Here is a 21,278-nt window from a genome sequence, read left to right as displayed (position 1 = left end):
CTCTGGCAAACAAATTGTTGTGTACCATTCAGAGTTGACCGTTCTACGTTCCTCTAAAGGCACAGTTGCCACATGACCAGTTTTCCCGAAAAAAAAACAAAAAAAAACAGGCGACCATTTGTTTTGATGTGCTTCGAGTGCGAAAAACTTTTGTTGGATTGGGTTCATCTTGAAACACCCATACAGTCAACTGCTGTTTACGTTCCGGCTCATATGCATATATCCATGATTCGTCACCTGTTACAATCTTATATACTTCTTTTGAAGCACTACGATTGCATTTCTTGAGCATTTGTTTGCACCAATTAACGTGAGCGTCTTTTTGAGTTTTTGTCAAATTGGGTGGGATCCAACGAGAACATACCTTTCTCACAGCTAAATGATCATGGAATATTTTATATATGCTGGTGGAACTAATGCCTATGGTTTCCTCAATCTCACAATATGTCACATGACGATCTTGCAGTATTAGGTTTTGCACAGCATCAATGTTTTCTTGAACAACAACTGATTTTGGACGACCTTCACGAATATCGTCGGTGAGCGAATGGCGGCCACGATTAAATTCGTTATACCAGCGTTTCACAGTGGCAAAGGATGGGGCTTCATCACCAAATGTGGAAGTAAGTTGATCGATGCACTCTTGTCTTGTTAATCCAAGTCGAAAATCGTAAAAAATCATCGCACAAAAATGTTCACGAGTTAATTCCATTTTATTGTTGTCGCGCAATCTCCAAGGCAACATAAACAACACAAATGAAGCTATTGACAAAACATTTGAAGTACGTTATGGTCAATAATGCCACACGATTCCGTGCAAATGTCAAATGGTGCCTAACTTCAATCAGTGTTACCAAGGCTCAAAATATAAATAGTGACCCTCGTACATGTAACGAACATAGCTAAGTCGGAAACAATCCTCTATGGTAGGTAGTTAGCTTAGCAAAAGAGATGAAAGTTGTATCGAGTGTTACAGGGTGCGATTATTAACTCTTTGTTTCACCATATATCATCAATGTACATTATTACCAGGTCGTAGAGTAGCAAAGTAGAAATAGAAATTCATAACAAATAACTAAAAATAAACCATATACATAACACATTCAGTGGACAAACCGTCTTTATGTGACTTTAATTGTGCCTATGTTTGATTTGAATTATTTGTTTACTACAGGGGCTAACTGTAATCCATGGTTTATTTTAACATTTTTATCAGTGTTGCAAATCATTTTTTTAATAAAATTGTACAAATGCTAAATGTAATACATCCTTGTAACAGAATTACTGCATCTATCCTACATCCTACACAATGTATGGTGGTAGATATTAAAAATCCAAGCAAGAATAATATACTTGTATGCTACCATCAGCGAGATTAATGTTTCTCTATGTACCTTTACATAATACCATAATACAGTTTTACACAGAAAAAGAAATAATGAAGCACAATTTTTAATACCCACAATCCAGTACCTACCTGTATACTGTGTTTTATAAAATTCGGAACCAAGATTAACGAAGAAAAAAACACTACTTTCCAAATAGCAATTATTGCAGCAAAATCTATCCTAGTTCTACACATAGTATACAAAATTTTCGTGGTTATTTTGATTATCAATGAATAGTAAATCTATTTCATACAATGCTTCATAAATCAAGCTGCACCACAACAGAAAATACAGATGTCCCTTTTCTGAACCTATTTATGCATCCTTGTCATAAGTTTACTGTTACACTTCTGAGATGGAAAATTCTGGATAAGCACCTGTGTTAGATGGGTTTATCCACAATTTTTCATTTGGGGAGTGTAAGTTCAAATTTAGGTATTTTTTGAGCAAAAATAACCATAAATTTGCCCTTTTTTAAAAATATTTAAATCACTGGTGTTAGGAGATGGCATTGTATTCATGAACGTCAGCAGTGTTTTTTTCCCCACAGAGAGAGACAAGCAAAGTACTTTTTGCCACATTAGTGAACAAACAAAGCATATTTTCCAACATAGTAGCATTACACCAGTCTGTGATTACACCCTTAAAAGACACCCCTTCAGCTTAGAAGTTATAAAAGTTCCTCCAAAGCTCCTTCGAATAATTAACAGAGATTAGTGTGACAAATAAAATTGTGTGTGTAATTTTGGTATGCCAGGGTATGATTATATTGTATCCAATATCTACACAATATTTTCTTCATTTTTTAATGCACTTTGTAAAGAAATGGAATGACTGTAATGTACGTATATATATATATATATGCGTGCACGTATTTAATTCGAGTGTGCAAGTTCCCCCCCCCCCTCCAAGAAACAGACTGCTACATTTGCGATGAAAAATATGAAATAAATTATTTTACAATGGAATTTGATAGTTCTATATGTGATTCCATTCACGTGTGTAATACTTCTTACTTTATCATTCATAATTAATAATTATTCAAATTATCAGTTTCTCTACACTTTCTTTACTACTTGCTAAAGTCGCCTACATCATCGTGTACAGCGCAAAGAAGATATTCTCACAATCACAGCACCATAACTTTCCAACAGCCAATCAGAGAGCAAGAAATGAAACCTCATTCACAAGTTGACTGGAAAAAAAAAATTGCCTTCTGTAAGGGTGCCGCCATTTTGTGTAACTGTTTCCCAGCGTCCCATGCACGAGGCAGGCGTGCCAACCCCAGCTATGAATAGCTTGCATACGCCTTCACAAATTAACAAACATATAACAATATTTTTTATACTACTTTTCCGGTTATTTATTGAATCCACTTTGTATTTAAGTCACCACAAAACATCAGTATTTCTTTTGCGTAATGGTTACTTTCCGCTTGCGCAAGAAGCTCGACAGAGGCCTCTGCTTCTGCCGGTATTCTTCATTGCACATGCATCAATTTATTTCCGCCGATCGAGCTGCCCTTGTATTGAAACACAGTTGAAGACAGGTACAAGCCGGAGAGAGTTCAAATTCACCAACGAAGTTCTCGGAGTAGCAGCCTTACTCTTTCCCTCCCCTGTTGTTGCATAACAGGCAAGGAACCAATGTGGCTGGCGAATGTTTTTGCTTGAGCAGCCTGTGTTCCAACCTTACGTGGAAACTGCCAATCTACGTAACGGGGAAGGAAACAGTCAGTATGGGTTTTGATCAAATGGTGTAACCAGTGGAATCTACAACTTAACCCGCAGAAATGTTCCTCCCTCACAGTCTCTTTAAAAAAGAAAAAAATACATTCTCATTATGTTCTTGATAACAATTATATTACTACAGTTGCGTCCCAAAAAGATCTAGGTGTTATCATAGATGAAAAGCTGAACTTTAAGGAACACATCGCAGCTACAACTAAAAGTGCAATGCGCCTCTTAGGCCTCCTGTACAGATTCACTGAAATTGATACTCCAACTTCTCTTAGCCTGTTTTTCAAGTCATTCATTTCTCCGATTCTCGAATACTGTTCTCCAGTCTGGGCCATGGCTTACAATACAAATCTTTCTAGCATGGATTCCGTCCTCAGCTTCTTTACCGCCATTGTTCGTCATAGAATTCCTTCTTTGCGGCATCTTCAGAAACCTGACATCCTGACTACTTTGAACATTCAGTTACTGCAGACCCGACGCGATATGGCCGATATGAATTTTTTCTATAAAATCATCAATGGGAAATTAAGATCTGAATCTCTTCTTACAGAATTCAACTTCAGAGTTCCCTCTCGATCGACCCGAAACACTGAATTGTTCCACACCTCCACAGCTAGGCTTTTTCTTATACAGCACGCTCTATTCCACAGGCTGCCCCAGTTCTACAATAATTTACCCATAAACATAGACATTTTTGCCCCTGAAAGCGTTTTCCGATCTTCCCTAAAAATGAATATGTAAATCTTCGTTTGTTTCCTTGTTTATGCCTTATGTTTATATTTAACTTTTCTTGTTTTTACCTTAAACCATCTTGACTTGTTCTTGTTATTTGTTAGAGTTTTCAGTGTAAAATGGCCTTAAAAGTGCTGTATCTGAAACTTTGAATAAATAAATAAATAAATAAATAAATCATTTTTTTTATTGCCCTACGCGATAACTTCTTTAAGTAAGATTCTTGACTGTGATTTTTAAATTGGAAGTATTGAGTAATCTATTCATTTGATAAACAAGTCATTAAGTTTTTGTGGGCTATTTTCTTACTCCGAGGCTAGGAAATAGTTTGGATCAATATACAAATCGTAATAGTTGGTGACTTATTTACATGATATGTGTGTATTGAGTACGAGTATGTTTGATTTTCTTTCTCAGCATAAGATGTATATAGATCAATTTTAATGGTTTTGCTATTGCGAGAAATGGTGTGTAAATGAGTGAGTGAATGTTAGCGTAAGATAGTTGAGAATAGTACCAGGATTATCACCATGCAGAATTACAAAAAAAATACAAAGAGGGATGGGATTTTCCTATTGATATTTGAAGTGGGATTAATTGTTCTGAAGAGGGAATTTTATTGGTTAGGGATAACTATGCTCAATTAATGTAAGTGCCACGTATTGTGCCATATTGTTGTCAACTGTGCACCATCAGAATTCAGTCAGTGTGTGAACATGAAACGCTTCACAATGGAGCAACGTGTGCTAATTGTGAAAACATTTTATCAAAACGGAGAAAGTTGTGTTGCAACTGTCCAACGACTTCGTGCGAATTTTCGTCGTGATGAAGCACCGAATGAATCAACAGTGTGCAGACTTATTTAGAAGTTCAATGAAACAGGTTCAACAGTCAACTCGAAAACATCTGGGCGTCCGTGTTCCAGCTGGTCTGTTGAAATCATTGTGTTGGTTCGTGACAGTGTGATTGTTAGTCCAAAGAAATTGGGTCGTCGCCGTTCCCAACAATTGGGCATAGGATATTCTTCACTGTGGCAAATTCTTGTCCATGATCTCCATTACCACCCCTATAAAATTCAGTTAACCCAAGAACTGAAAGTGCCCGAACACCAAAAGAGGCAAGATTTTTGTTGGCTGGTTTCTGAGAAGACAACAGGAGGACGACGGTTTTGCGAGGAAAATCTTCTTCAGCGACGATGCACACTTCCACTTAAACGGTTTTGTCAACAAGCAAAATTGCCGTATCTGGGGATCAGAAAATCCGTACACTGTTCATGAAAGGGAAATGCATCCACAGCGAGCGACGGTTTGGTGTGGCTTTTGTGCGGGTGGTGTCATCGGCCCTTATTTTTTTTTAAGATGAAGCAGGACAAGCAGTGACAGTTAATGGAGATCGATACCATACAATGATCAGAGATTTTTTGTGGCCTCATTTCGATGCAATGGACATTGAACAGTTATGGTTTCAGCAAGACGTGCCACATGTCCAGCGAAACAATTGCATTGCTTTACGAGAAGTTCCCGGATCGGCTCATCTCGCTTCGTGGTAACCAGCAATGGCCTCCAAGGTCATATGATTTAACTCCTTGCGGTTTTTCTTTTGGGGTTATGTTAAGTCTTTGGTGTATGTCAATAAACCCTGAAACATCGGCGAGTTGAAGGATGAAATTCGACGAGTTATCGGCAAGATCGACATGCAAGTTTGTGAGACTGTGATCAAAAATTTCACGAAGAGAGTTTTTTTGTGCCAGCAAAGTAGAGGAGGTCATATGCCCAAAATCATTTTTCATACCTGAAATGGGACATTTTGATTAACATGTTTCTGTCCTTGGTACATGTATTTTTCCAAAATAAAGTTTATATTTTGATATATTAAAACCGGTGTGCTTTTTGAATCACCCTTTATTTAGTGGGGCCTCAACAAGGGTAAACTTGGGCAAGCAGCATTACTAGTGTAGAAGTTTTTTTTGACGGACCACTTTCTCTATTCTGGATAGTGACATAACTTCTGGTAACATATTTTTGAATACGTGAATCGTCACAAATAGAAGTAGTTTTTTTTTTTTTTGCAAAAATCTCTACGTTATCATTACAAAAAGATTGCAGCATAGAATAGAAGAAAGTAATCGCTACAGACCAAAACGAAAATGACAGATATCTGTTTCCCTTTAGTTCACATCAGAGAGATACCGGTAAAAAAGCAATGGTAGAGTGTGAATAACAGAAATGTAGAGTTTAGACTACAACACGTGTTGAATATAAATTGTTAAATCAATGTATTTTAGTAATTTAAATGTAATAGGTTTCTAAGATGCAGTAAATAAATTTTTGAACTCAACTTCATGAGCCACCAGTGGGTAATGCCCCACAGGTTGAGAAACGATGGGCTAAACATCATGAATTATAATAAATGAGTGGTCAAATCACATTTTTTGTGAGAATACTTTGTTGCAGTGAGTTCACATGAAAGGTTGAATACCATCATGAATTCATAAATGTCAGGTCTATTGACCTTTCTATGTGAATGACTTTTTGCAGTGTGTACAGAAAAAGGTCAGATACCACCAGGGTAACTCGATCAACGTAGATGTGGCCTCAAGTGTGGACATATTCCTGGAACTGTCAAACAAGTGGCTAGGGTTGAAGACTAATGTCAAAATTAGAAATAAGGTGTCATGTGACACAAAATTGTCACCATGTCCATATTTGTATGTGTGGAACAATAGTACACTTAGATAGCTTACATGGAATTTTCAATGCAAGCGTGATAGTCCATTACAAAGTAATTTTTTTAAGAATGGTGTGAATTTTTTTAGAATAATAAGCTAAGCTAGATTTCTTTGTGAAGCTAGAATGTTTGAAAAAGTTAGCATTATGAGTTCCAGACACTGCAATATTGGGAATCCACCTTCAAAATGAACAAAATCTGATAAATCTGGTGACAGTGAACGACTGATGATCAAAGGATCGGTTCTGAAAATTTGCAAGTGCATCTACAAAAGAAGGCAATAGAGTGGTGGGTTACTTTTGATTGTTGGTTGCCTGTGAAAAATTTAAGAAATTGAATAATACACTGCCATGGCTTGATGTACAATATACATTGATCGATATTGTATCTAGTGATGAAGTTACACATCGTACATAATCTTTCAACATCACTGAATTAAAACATATGGGCAAGTTTGTATCCTTTGTTGGAAATATTTCTCGGTTTCAGCTTCCATTGTCAAGTTGGTAGTTTTCAGTGGCGTGCACAAGTGGGGGTTCTTTGGGTCGCCCCCCTTTTGGCTCAGAATTACTAAAAAAAAAAACAACATCAAAGGCAGGAAAAAATGAGGACTGACTACTATGAAAAAAGTATTACACAAGCCCTCCCTTTCGAAAATCCTGGGCACGCCACTGGTAGTTCTGTAATTTTGCAGCAAGCTTAAACACATTTATGAAATATCATGACTAAAATCCACAAGAATCAATACTGAATTCATCCTCTTCATCAGTTCCGTAACAACAATTGGTTATGAAATTATGTACACAATGATGGGTGTTAGATGCGCAGTGGCGGTTTGATTGATTGATTGAATTGTTGTTTTAGGTTCACTTTATGAACAGTAAGGATAATCGACGCTGGACCTACAGTTTAAAGTGGAATACGAACCACTATGTGCCTCCACCAGGTATCGAACCCGGGACCCCTTGATTACAAGGTGACGACGTTACTACACAATCGGGGAGGCTACATAGTAGAGTAATGGCTATTGTCTTGTGTTCAAAGAGTCCCGGACTAATTAGGCGTAACTTGGAAAGGTTAGTTGCCCACCTAACAAATTTTCAGAATGAACAAGCTAGTGGAACTTGTGCTAAGCTCCTGGGACCTGAGAAGCAAGATAATGAAATTTAGCAATGTAGTCTTTTGCTCTATTTATATGGCGTATAAAACGTTTTGATTCTGTTCCATCAGTTCAAAATCTAACTTTAAAAACTGTAGGTCTCAATCCTGATTCACTGTTGTGATCACAAAGTAGACTTAGCCTCTCCTTTCTGTCAATAACAAATTTAAATTGGCATTCTTTCAGCACTTATCCCCCAGCTGGAAATTTCTTAAATGCCACACTGGATACCATCATGAATTCGTAAAGGTGAAGCTACTTTCACCTGTGAATGCTTTGATGCAGCAGGTACACACAAAAAATGCCAAATATCATCATGAATTCATAAATGAGAGGTCAAGTTACTTTTGTCTACGAGTCCATTGTTACAGTGACTACACAATTTGTAAGTGGCAGGTCATCAAATCACATTTCTTTCTGAATGCTTTTTTGCAGAAACTACACACCAAAAGACGAACACAATTATGAATTAGTATGAGAGGTCAAATGATTTTTCTGCATGAATGCTTTGTTGCAATGAGTACAGACAAAAGACTCTAAGTTGCTGACCAAGGCAGTTTATCTAAAGATTTAAAAACACTTTACACGTCATGCTTCAACCCTGTATCAGGGTCTTCCTCAGACAAAGAACTAAACTAAAATAATGAAATACACAAACAGTAAGTATATACAGGGTGATTGGTAATTCGACCTATTCCTGGAAAGGGGTAATACTAGAGCACATTTGCAACAAATTTGACCCTATGCACCGGGGGTCGAAAATCGATGGGTTTCGAGTTATTGCAGTTTGTAGATTTTCGTGACATATTCCGACTTGCGACCAAAAACCTACTAATTGCAAAAAAACTACTACACCCTGGGCACTTAATTGACACGTTGCTGACAGCTGACGAATGAGTGACTACTGGGAAAAAAAATTCATGCTCAAAATTCCCATACCCACAGAGAGAAACAGTTATTGGGGCACACGTCATGAAGAAATTTGTAAATTATCGTTTAAATTGAAGAGGATTACTAAAAAAAAAAAAAAAATGGTAACACACTTAGCGTAAAAATTACGGAAGAAACTTCCTCGTTTCATAAGCTCTCCAAAAAGATACAAATGTTGTCAACTGGCACACGGGTTGGGGGAAAAATCTGAATAAAAAGCGGAGAAGGCACGTTGTAGACCTCTTTGTAAAGTGAAAAGAAGTTGTCGGTTGTGAGAAATAAAGGATGCCATGCGACTTTTACATTTGGGGTCAAATGAAAGATTTAGTCTACAGTACACCAGTGGACTCTCAAGAATAGTTGAGAGAGAGAATTGTGGCAGCCGCCCAAGACATGAGAGACAGAGTGTCAACTCGAGTGACTGAAGTACGTCGCAGGCTGCGTGCTTGAATACGTAACCGGGGAGGCAATTTGAACAGGATTTGTAGTTTTTTGTAACAGTTAATTCTGACAACATGGAATCATGAGAACGGTAAATAACATTATTACTTCACTCATTTTTGTTCCTTTATTTCTCACAACCGACAACTTCTTTTCACTTTACAAAGAGGTCTACAACGTGCCTTCTCCGCTTTTTATTCAGATGTTTCCCCCAACCCGTGTGCCAGTTGACAACATTTGTATCTTTTTGGAGAGCTTATGAAACGAGGAAGTTTTTTTCCGTAATTTTTACGATAAGTGTGTTACCATTTTTTTGAGTAATCCTCTTCGATTTAAACGATAATTTACCAAATTTGTTCATGACGTGTGCTCCAATGACTGTTTCTTTCTGTGGTTATGGGAATTTTGGGCATGCATTTTTTCCCCAGTAGTCGCTCATTCGTCAGCTGATAGCAACGTGTCAATTAAGTGCCCAGGGTGTAGAAGTTTTTACACAATTAGTAATTTTTTGGCCGCAAGTCTGAATATGTTACGAAAATCTACAAACTGCAATAACTCGAAACCCATTCATTTTCGACCCCCGGTGCATAGGGTCAAATTTGTTGCAAATGTGCTCTAGTATTACCCCTTTCCAGGAATAGGTCGAATTACCAATCACCCTGTATACACATAGCAAGGGTGACTAGCCACACAAAAACACATCCTGTTGACAATTCTTATCTTGGACGATCTCTCTAAAGTTGACAGTTTACTAATGGGTCTCCACCACTGACAGGTCATGATTAGCAAGAGTCTGGAACTACCTGTTTATCATTCCCCCCACTCCTCCTGCATTTCTGTATGTGGATGGATACATCCTCATCTGGTCTTCTTCTCTTCTCTTCTTTTCCTTCCTTGTTCATTCTTCTTTCCTCATCTCTCTTTCATTCCTTGCTTATCTTGAGTCCTCCATTCCAGTCCATGATATCGTCTCCTCTCTTCTCTATTTCATTGGCTTCCTTCCATTTTCTCACTACTTCTCTCCTCTCTTTTCCTATCTGCCTAGCCCAATTTCATTCTACTTCATATCCCATTTCTCTAGTGTGTTGTTGTCTTGTCTTGTCTCTCTTCAATTTCACATCATTCATGTGTTGTTTTAACCTGTCTTTCAGTCTCTTCTTCATTTCCCCTATACCGGGTGGGGAACCTAAAAGTACCATCGGAAATATTTCGTGAATAACAATAAATATTGAAAAACTGCTTTCGCAGATATATAGGTATGAGAGTGGCTCATGAAATTAGTGGACACAATACATTCAACTACGTAAGGAAGTACGATTTTCAACACAAAGTTAGTTTTTTTATAGAAACACCATTTTATTTTCACTCCTTTGAAAGTACGGAAATTATAATTAAGAATGGTGTTTGTTATATTATAATACGAGTAGTTCTCAAGTAATTGTAACCCGAAGTTGAGCGTGAAGGTGCATCCTTCACTATGCTTGTCGGCAGAGCAGTTGCACATATAGCCTGCACGCATGTGTTGCATTTTTTCTACACTCGCCACAGATAAGTATCATCCCGACCTTTCACGAGACTGAAAATACTATTTTCTCAGTAACAGTTCTGATGTACATACACTACCACAAACGTCTTGTTAATTAGTGCACTTCGTTATGCCCTTGCTTTATTTAATACATTTGATAAATCAATGTAAAGGAAAAAAGTATAAGTTTGCAAAGTTTAAAAGCTGAAAACTTAAGGATTTGTCATGACCAAACGAGAAGAGATGATTGTTCCAATGTAGTAAAAATTATGACATACATAAATGAATGCCAATTAAAAATTAGAAATGCTTTGTTACAGTGAGTGCACACGAAAGGCCGAATACCATCATGTACGAGGGTCACTATTTATATTTTGAGCCAAACAATGAAAAAACAGGAATTTGGCATTGAAAACTGCTTTATTGTTTTTCGAAGTATTCTCCTTTATGGTCAATACACTTTTGCATTCGTTCGAACCATTTGTCAAAGCAGTTTTTCCAATCTTCTTGAGACACCTCCATAACATGGTTTTTGAACGCATCAACGGCATCTTCCGCCGACGAAAATCGTTGTCCACGCAATTTATTCTTGACATTCGGGAACAAGAAGAAGTCATTGGGTGCCAAATCAGGACTGTACGGCGGAAGACCCATCAATTCGATTTTTTGACTGTTCATAAAGTCGGTTGTTAGACGAGATGTGTGACAGCTGGCATTATCTTGATGAAGAATGATCCGACGGCGTTTGGCAAACAAATTGTTGTGTACCATTCAGAGTTGACCGTTATACTTTCCTCTAAAGACACAGTTGCCACATGCCAGTTTTCACAAAAAAACAGGCGACCATTTGTTTCGATGTGCTTCGAGCACGAACAACTTTTGTTGGATTGGGTTCATCTTGAAACACCCATACAGTCGACTGCTGTTTACGTTCCGGCTCATATGCATATATCCATGATTCGTCACCTGTTACAATCTTATATACGTCTTTTGAAGCACCACGATTGTATTTCTTGAGCATTTGTTTGCACCAATTGACGCGAGCGTCTTTTTGAGTTTTTGTCAAATTGGGTGGGATCCGAGAACATACCTTTCTCACAGCTAAATGATCATGTAATATTTTATATATGCTGGTGGAACTAATGCCTATGGTTGCCTCAATCTCACAGTATGTCACATGACGATCTTGCAGTATTAGGTTTTGCACAGCATCAATGTTTTCTTGAACAACAACTGATTTTGGACGACCTTCGCGAATATCGTCGGTGAGCGAATGGCGGCCACGATTAAATTCGTTATACCAGCGTTTCACAGTGGCAAAGGATGGGGCTTCATCGCCAAATGTGGAAGTAAGTTGATCGATGCACTCTTGTCTTGATAATCCAAGTCGAATATCGTAAAAAATCATCGCACGAAAATGTTCACGAGTTAATTCCATTTTATTGTTGTCGCGCAATCTCCAAGGCAACATAAACAACACAAATGAAGCTATTGACAAAACATTTGAAGTACGTTATGGTCAATAATGCCACACGATTCCGTGCAAACGTCAAATCGCGCCTAACTTCAATCAGTGTTGCCAAGGCTCGAAATATAAATAGTGACCCTCGTAGGCGTAAGTGAGCAGTTAAGTGACTTTTGCATGTGAATGCTTTGCTGCAGAGAGTACACACGAAAGGACGAATACCATCATGAAGGCATAAGTGAACACTTAAGTGACTTTTGCATGTGAATACTTTGCTACAGAGAGTACACACGAAAGGACGAATACCATCATGTAGGCGTAAGTGAACACTTCAGTGAATTTTGTATGTGAATGCTTTGTTGCAGAGAGTACACACAAAAGGACGAATACCATCATCACAGGTGGCAGAGTTTTATGAGGAGGGTATCCAAAAAGTCGTAGTTCGTTATGATAAATGTTTAAACCAATTCAGAAAATAAATGGTTTCTTGAAAAACATTTACTTACTTTGTTTGACCATCTTTATCATGAACGTCCATAAGGCCATTTTGATTATTTCCTTCACCATTCACGAAACATGCTGTCACTCAGAAAGTTTCACCATACACACAGCTCATTCGATGCTGAATTTCCAATGCATTGTGGCCTTCTGCCTGTAAAAATTGTATCGAACTATGCACCTCGCACTTGGCGGGAGAGTAGATTGTAGCAGACATCTTTAAGTGCCACTCGCTCAGCTTCAACTGAAGTGTTGGCCTTGGCAGTGGTGGTGGAAGTAGCAGAGGGGATTCCAATCATGTTGCATGACGCCCCGCTTCCTAGCACTTCACGGGCCACCTGGCGGTGCCATCAAAGGTTGAAAAAAATAGCCCTCGTGACTGATGGTGGAATGTTTAAAATATAAACATTTTAATTTACAAATATTTGTTAACTCAGAAAGATGTATCAGAACCTTTTAGATAACTGTTCAAGCTTACTTATGTAGAAACTACACATATTCTTGGAACCTGCAGTTGTTCGAACATAACTTTGCTAAGCACAACGTAGTATACAGAAGAGTAACATGTTTGTTACGATACACAAATGGCGTCAAAAGGGGGATATGTATTTTACGACACACGAATCAACTTGTGAGAATGTTTGTTTCAAGCGCCAACTTCCTGTTACAATTACTTGAGAACTACTTGATGTATTACAATGTAACAAACACCATTGTTAATGATGTTTTCCGTACTTTCAAATGAGCTGAAAATGAAATGGAGTTTCCATTAAAAAAACTAACTTTGTGTTGAAAATCATACTTCCTTACCTACTTGAACATATTGTGCCCACTAATTTCATGAGGCCCTCTCATGGGAAGGAAGTTTTTCAATATTTATTGTTGTTCACGAAATATTTCCGATGGTACTTTTAGGCTCCCCACCCAGTATATATACTTTCACATCCTTTGCACTTCAGCTCCTAGATAACCCCTTTAGCTTCTTCTTCTCTTTTCCTCTGTCTTCTTGCTGGCTATACTTAAAACAGTGCATCCTCCCTTCCTGTAAGTTCTTACACCCACTTTCCTCAGCACTTTGCATATCTTCTCTGTGGCCTCTTCCTTACCATCTCCTTTTTTCTTTTTCTTCCTTCTGCTCTGATACTTTCTCTTCTATTTCTTTCTTCTTCTGTTGATGTTGTGTCTGGAAGAGAATGGCTATGAAAAGAAAGACAGACAGACCTGTCCGTGATCGAGACCCATTAGTCAACTGGCAAGAGGCAATGTGCATGTAACTTTCATTAGAGAAATATTCCAAGATAAGTACTGTCAACATGATGTGTTTTTGTCTGGCTAGTCACCCTGCTATGTGTATATATACTCTCTGTTTGTGTATTTCACTATTTTAGTTTAGTTCTTAGTCTGAGGAAGACCCTGATACAGGGTTGAAACGTTACATGTAAAGTGTTTTCAAATCTTCAATAACTTAGTGTTTTTAATATGGAAACAATGCTAAATTATATTAAGACAGAAAAGGCTGGATAACATCACAAATTCATCCATGCAAATTCAAACTACAGGGTGGGTCAAAAGTCGCAATACACCTAAATAAAAGAAGCCACTGTGGGGATAGGTGTCAGTGAGTGTTGAATATGCATGTTGGGGGTGGGGGAAAACTTTATGATGAGGTTGATCTTGATGGCCGCCATCTTGGATTCAACTTCATTTTTTTAAATGGGAAGGGGGTCGTGTGACACATAATTTTAGGCTAGAATTTTGTCAGGAATTAAATGGTGTTGTACATTTTGACGTATCTTTATTCGTGTAGGAGTTACAAAGGTTCTCTCTTCGTTGCAGGTTGACAGGACAACATGAAATTAAGCGACGCTGAACGGGTTGAGATCATCCTAATATCAGGGGAAAGAAGTTCTCGCACCATTGCAGCCGATTTCAACGCTCGCCATCCAGACCGACATCCAATTTCCCACGTCACAGTTGCATCACTGCTGTCCCGGTTCACTGCCACAGGGAGTGTGAAAGATACGCCACGGTCTGGGAGGCCACGTTCATCAACAGATGAGGCGACAACCATCGCCGTGTTAGGTAGCTTCGCCCTCAGTCCCACAAGGAGTGTGCGTAGCATGTCTCATGTGACTGGTGTTGGCAGATGCTCCATACGCCGGATCTTGAAGACACATCATTTTCATCCATTCAAGCTGCAGTTATTACACCACCTTTCTGAAGACGATCCTGACCGCTGGCTTCAGTTTGCGGAATGGGCAACAGCACAGCTTGCAGATAACCCACAGTTCGCCCAGAATGTGCTCTTTACGGACGAAGCTAACTTTTACGTTAACGGGGAGGTTAACAAGCAGAACCTGCGTTATTGGTCAGACAGTAACCCACATTGGACTGATCCATCAAAGATGGTTGGACATACTAAAGTCATGGTGTGGGGCGGGATCTGGGGAACACGGGTCATTGGTCCTGTGTTCATCCACAACAATTTGAATGCCGACAGCTACAGAGATGTTGGAGGAGCTGGTGTTCCCATCCGTAGCGACGGAGGATGGTGACTTCCCCTTATGGTTTCAGCACGACGGGGCACCACCCCACTACGGTCAGCAGGTACGTGGATTACTCAACAAACAGTTTCCACAGCGCTGGATTGGCCGTCGAGGTCCAGTGGAGTGGCCTGCAAGATCCCCCCCCCGATCTCACTCCCCTGGACTTTTACCTATGGGGCCACCTCAAAGCGGTCAAAATCAATGATCTTCGCCCCCTGGAACAGCAGATCATTGATGCATGTGCGGCTATTACACCAGATGTCCTGTTACGTGTGCATACGGAGTGGCAGAAGAGAATGGAAATGACTGTCCAGCATGAAGGAGGCCACATCGTACACATCATGTAAAGTGTGCCACTTTTCAAAACTTGAAAAAGAAACCTTTGTAACTCCTACACGAATAAAGATACGTCAAAATGGACAACACCATTTAATTCCTGACAAAATTCTAGCCTAAAATTATGTCACACGACCCCCTTCCCATTTAAAAAAATGAAGTTGAATCCAAGATGGCGGCCGTCAAAGTTTTCCCCCACCCCCAACATGCATATCCAACACTCACTGACACCTATCCCCACAGTGGCTTCTTTTATTTAGGTGTATTGAGACTTTTGACCCACCCTGTACATTTTCGTGTAAATGATTTGTTGCACTGAGTACACAGGAAAGGTCAAGTATGAGTGCCATCATGCATACGTAAATGGAAAGATAAACTACATTTTTGTGTAAATGCTTTGTTGCAGTGAGCACACACAAAAGGACGAACACCATCATGAATTCGAAAATTCAGTCAAACTAAATTTTTTTGTGAATGCTTTGTTGCAGTGAGGGCACACGAAGGGCAGAATACCATCATGTAGGCGTAAGTGATCAGTTAAGTGACTTTTGCATGTGAATGCTTTGTTGCAGTGAGCACACACAAAAGGACGAACACCATCATGAATTCGTAAATGCACAGTCAAATTACATTTGTGTGTGAATGCTTTGTTGCAGTGAGTGCACACAAAACGACGAAAACCATCATGTACGCATAAGTGAGCAGTTAAGTTACCTTTGGATGAGAATGTTTTGTTGCAGTGCGTACACCCAAAAGGACGAATAACATCATGATTTCGTAAATGCACAGTCAAACTAAATTTCTTTGTGAATGAATTGTTACAGTGAGTGCACACGAAAGACCGAATACCATCATGAAGGCGCAAGTGAACACTTAAGTGACTTTTGCATGTGAATGCTTTGCTGCAGAGAGTACACACGAAAGGACAAATACCATCATGTAGGCATAAGTGAACACTTAAGTGACTTTTGCATGTGAATGCTTTGCTGCAGAAAGTACACACGAAAGGACGAATACCATCATGAATTCGTAAATGCTCAATCAAATTACTTTTTTGTTTAAATGCTTTGTTGCAGTGAGCACACACGAAAGGACGAATACCATCATGAATGTGTAAATGAGAGTCTAAATCAGTTTTCTTTTGGAATGCTTTGTACACACAAAAGGACGAATACCATCATGTAGGTGTAAGTGAGCACTTAAGTGACTTTTGCATTTGAATGCTTTGTTGCAGTGAGCACATACAAAAGGACGAATACCTTCATGTCGGCGTAAGTGAGTAGTTAAGGCAACTTTGCATTTGAATGCATTGTTGCACAGAGTACACACGAAAGGACGAATATCATCATGTATGGCTAAGTGATTAGTTAAGTGACTTTTGCGTGTGAATGCTTTGTTGCAGTGAGTGCAGACGAAAGGCCGAATACCATCATGTAGGCGTAAGTGAGCAGTTAAGTCACTTTTGCATTTGAATGCTTTGTTGCAGAGAGTACACACGGAAGGACGAATACCATCATGAATTCGTAAATGCACAGTCAAACTACTTTTTTGTGTGAATGCTTTGTTGCAGTGAGCACAAACAAAAGGACGAATACCTTCATGTCGGCGTAAGTGAGTAGTTAAGGCAACTTTGCATTTGAATGCATTGTTGCACAGAGTACACACGAAAGGACGAATATCATCATGTATGGCTAAGTGATTAGTTAAGTGACTTTTGCGTGTGAATGCTTTGTTGCAGTGAGTGCAGACGAAAGGCCGAATACCATCATGTAGGCGTAAGTGAGCAGTTAAGTGACTTTTGCGTGTGAATGCTTTGTTGCAGAGATAACACACAAAGGGACGAATACCATCATGTAGGCGTACGTGAGTAGTTAAGTGACTTTCGTGTGTGAATGCTTTGTTGCAGAGTGTACACACAAAAGGTCGAATACCATCATGTATGGCTAAGTGATTAGTTAAGTGACTTTTGCGTGTGAATGCTTTGTTGCAGTGAGTGCAGACGAAAGGCCGAATACCATCATGTAGGCGTACGTGAGCAGTTATTTGACTTTTGTATGTGAATGCTTTGTTGCAGTGAGTACACACAAAAGGACGAATACCATTATGAATTCGTAAATGTTCAGTCAAACTATATTTTTTTATGAATGCTTTGTCACAGTGAGTACACACAAAAGGACGAATACCATCATGTAGGCGTAAGTGAGCAGTTAAGCCACGTTTGCGTGAGAATGCTTTGTTGCAGTGAGTACATACAAAATGTCGAATACCATCACGTAGGCGTAATTTCGGATTGAACACTCCATTCCATGGTTTATTTTTTAAAGGATCAATATCCTCATGAATTTTGAAATGTTTGATCAAGAGAGATTTTTGAGGGAAGGAATTATTGCAACTGTTACATTCAAATAAACGAATATTTTCATGGTTTGGAGAATTGCTGTTCGAATGTTTTATCTCCATGAAGGCATTGCTCACTTTGGATGCTGAATCATCATTGTATTTTTTCAAATGCGTAGAATTTACTATACTTTCCTTTGAATCAATTACTTCATGTTCATTTACTTCCACAGCTCCAGGATAGGCATCTACGTCTCCCTCTAGACTCCTCAAATCACCAGGATCTGCTGTAAATTCCTTCGTGTCAAAATCGCTGGAATGTAAAAAATTAATTTCTCTATCAATTTTCTTAATTTTACTGACTTTGTAATGTACACTGAATAACATTTTAAAGCATAGTCTCACATTAAAATTAAAGCTTAGTCCGAATATTTATGTGTATAAAATAAAGGGAAAAAATTATATGTGGAATGCAGAAATTGTTAGTGCCAGAAATATACTTCTTCGCGTCAAAATATTGATTTGCAAATAGATACAAGTAATGTCACGAAATGAGCATGAAATATGCATTTTCACACAAAACATGGTAGGAAAATGCACCTCACACCTTTCAAAAACATGAAATATGACCATTAAGCAGCTTATTTTCTCACGATATGTGTTTCCGTCAAAAATGAAGTATGTATGCCTCTCATAATACTAGGGTTATTTTTTTAAAGTAAGGTCAGTTTTGCAATACAAACGAAGTAAGTAAATTTTTTTAAAAAAAAACATTTATATTCTGAATTTACATACACTTCTCTATTTTTCTACATAATTTCCTTGCCGGTTTAAACATTTATCGTTAACGAACTATGACTTTTTGGATACCCTCCTCATAGAACTCTGCCGCATGTGATGATAGCTAGCTACTCACAGTGGTTTTCACTTCTTCGTCAGTGTCTAAATGCTTGTTGCCCAGAAAGGTCTTCAGATGGCGTAACAGGTGGTAGTCACTAGGTGCAAGGTCTTTTTGTGAGTACTGTTTGAAATTGCACGTGAGCATCGGAATAATTACGTAGGCTCTAGGCATTCTTTGAGCAGCATCATGGCAACTGTGTTTGGGACAGGCAGGGTGTCTTGTTAGTGGACTTTTTGCTGCAAAGAACAACAATTAACTCAGCTTCTGAGTAACTGGCTATCATCACAGGTGGCAGAGTTATATGAGGAGGGTATCTAAAAGTCGTAGTTCGTTACGATAAATGTTTAAAATGGCAACAAAATTATGTAGAAAAATAGAGAAGTGTATGCAAATTCAGAAAATAAATGGTATCTTGAAAAACATTTACTTACTTTGTTTTTATTGCAAAACGGATCTCACTTAAAAAATAACCCGATTATTGCATTAACAATAAAAAACTGTGCAGAAGGAGAATTCCTCAAAGGAAGCCTCATGTTAAATTTTACATTGTTTCATTAACTTTGTGATTATCAATAGTCTATATTTAGCTCACTAACAATAAAAAAATATATTAAAAAAAATATTCAAAGGTGGAAGGAGATAGTGGGATTTGAACCCATGCCCTTCCATCCTTGGTGAAAAACATGGGATAAGGATACCAGCATATTACTAACTGCTCTGTAATGTCTCATGGGCCAGAAGCTGTTTTTTAATTTTTGATTAATTTCAGTGGCCACGGCCATCATCCTTGTTGGAACTTGCTGCACTGTTGCTTGGCGCACGCCAACAGTACAGCAAGTTCCGAGGAAGGTGGCAGTGGCCACTGAAATTAATTGAAAAAGAAAAAAACAGCTTTGCGAATAAAAGTGAGTACTAGTTTCTCCGTATTTATATACTACCATGTCTCTCTTTTCCCAATTATGAAGTGTTAACAGTTGGGCTGAAAAGTTCGTAGGCTAACATAGTAAAAAATATTTTTTTGACAAAATTCGATTTTATTATTCAATATAGTTACCTTCGAGGGCGATACAACGATTATAGCGGTCATACAATTTTTCGATGCCATTTTTATAGTACGATTTCTCTTTAGCCTCAAAATAGGCCTCAGTTTCGGCGATTACCTCTTCATCAGTGCTAAATTTATTTCCAGCGAGCATTCTTTTAAGGTCTGCAAACAGGAAAAAGTCACTGGGGGCCAGATCTGGAGAATATGGTGGATGGGGAAGCAATTCGTAGTCTAATTCATATAATTTTGCCATCGTTTTCATTGTTGCTTTTGATCGATTGTGAGCACGCGCGGCACCCATTTTGCACACAGCTTTCGCATGTTCAAATATTCATGCACAATATGTCCAACACGTTCCTTTGATATTTTTAAAGTCTCAGCTATCTCGATCAACTTCACTTTACGATCATTTAAAATTATTTTGTGGACTTTTTTGATGTTTTCGTCGGTAACAGCCTCTTTGGGGCGTCCACTGCGTGCATCGTCTTCGATGCTCATTTCGCCTCGTTTAAATTTAGCAAACCACTTCTCAACGGTTGATTTTCCTGGTGCAGAGTCCGAATAATGTTTATCAAGCCAAGCCTTGGCTTCAACAGTATTTTTTTTCGCCAAAATGCAATGCTTTATTAACACACAAAATTCTTTTTTATCCATTTTTTCACAATAACAAAAGCTGCTTCACTCACAATGCTATATCTCACGAACTAATTATCCGGCATCTGTGAAATTTATACACGTATCTTTTGAAGGTTAGTACTAAATAAAAATCACATGGATTTAATTCTAGTAACGCCATCTATGAGTCAGCCTACGAACTTTTCAGCCCAACTGTTATGTTGTGTTGCAAATAAGATGGCGGAATTGCATATGCCAGCTGTTGTGTTGAAAGGTTATCCCAAACGAATTTGAACAGATACATTTGCATACCATCGCAAAATGTGGACAAGTTCAATTTATTTCTAGAGCAAAAATATTTTTGCTATTTCGTATTTCATACTAAAAATTCATTCTGAAGTTAAATTTCATGCAAATCAAATTATGCTAAATGAGAAATCTGTAACAATGTTCTTTTTAAATTGATTGAATTGGTTTATTTTACATCGCTTTTGTGCCACTTTTGGCTAATTTGTGAAGATGGGGATGAGTGATGATATGATGAAACTGATGAGTGGACACTCAAAAACATTTATGCCCAGGCCAGGATTCGAACCTGGGAACTTACGCATGGTTGGCTGCACTTTTTAAAGTTTTGTCAATAATGGCATCATTATTCAAATTTTATTAATTTTGCCTGCAGGTGAAAACTATATGCTCATATTACATGAACAGGTACCTCGATTTTTGTGTAAAAACAGCACGTTAATCTACCACCATCAATGCACTTAACCACAGTTCACAATGTTCTTTAATATTTTCGCGACTACTGTACCAAATATCATAACAATTTTCTGATACAAAGAAATGTTACAAGGAAAAGAATCAGACGTTGCAGCAAAAACTCCATTTACT

At 38.3% G+C, this 21,278-nt stretch overlaps 1 protein-coding gene across 4 annotated transcripts in view; it reads right to left on the bottom strand.

The window, feature by feature from the left end:
- Positions 1-1,178: 1,178 nt before the first annotated feature.
- LOC145990879 (uncharacterized) overlaps positions 1,179-21,278 on the bottom strand; it is a 93,930-nt gene continuing 73,830 nt past the window's right edge. For 3 of the 4 annotated variants that reach the window (XM_083126335.1, XM_083126336.1, XM_083126337.1), the window contains exon 5: positions 15,805-18,136. In XM_083126335.1, coding sequence (XP_082982461.1) covers positions 16,612-18,136 — 1,525 coding nt within the window. In that variant the 3' untranslated portion in view covers positions 15,805-16,611. Of the gene's footprint in view, positions 3,201-15,804; positions 18,137-21,278 lie in introns of those variants that run through there. The other variant, XM_083126338.1, reaches the window with a different exon arrangement.

Source organism: Lepisma saccharinum, chromosome 8, assembly GCF_977018435.1.
Source record: "Lepisma saccharinum chromosome 8, izLepSacc3.1, whole genome shotgun sequence".
NCBI classification, from domain to species: domain Eukaryota; kingdom Metazoa; phylum Arthropoda; class Insecta; order Zygentoma; family Lepismatidae; genus Lepisma; species Lepisma saccharinum.
The sequence above is the reverse complement of the archived record's forward strand: the minus strand, read 5'-3'. Positions and strand labels throughout refer to the sequence as shown.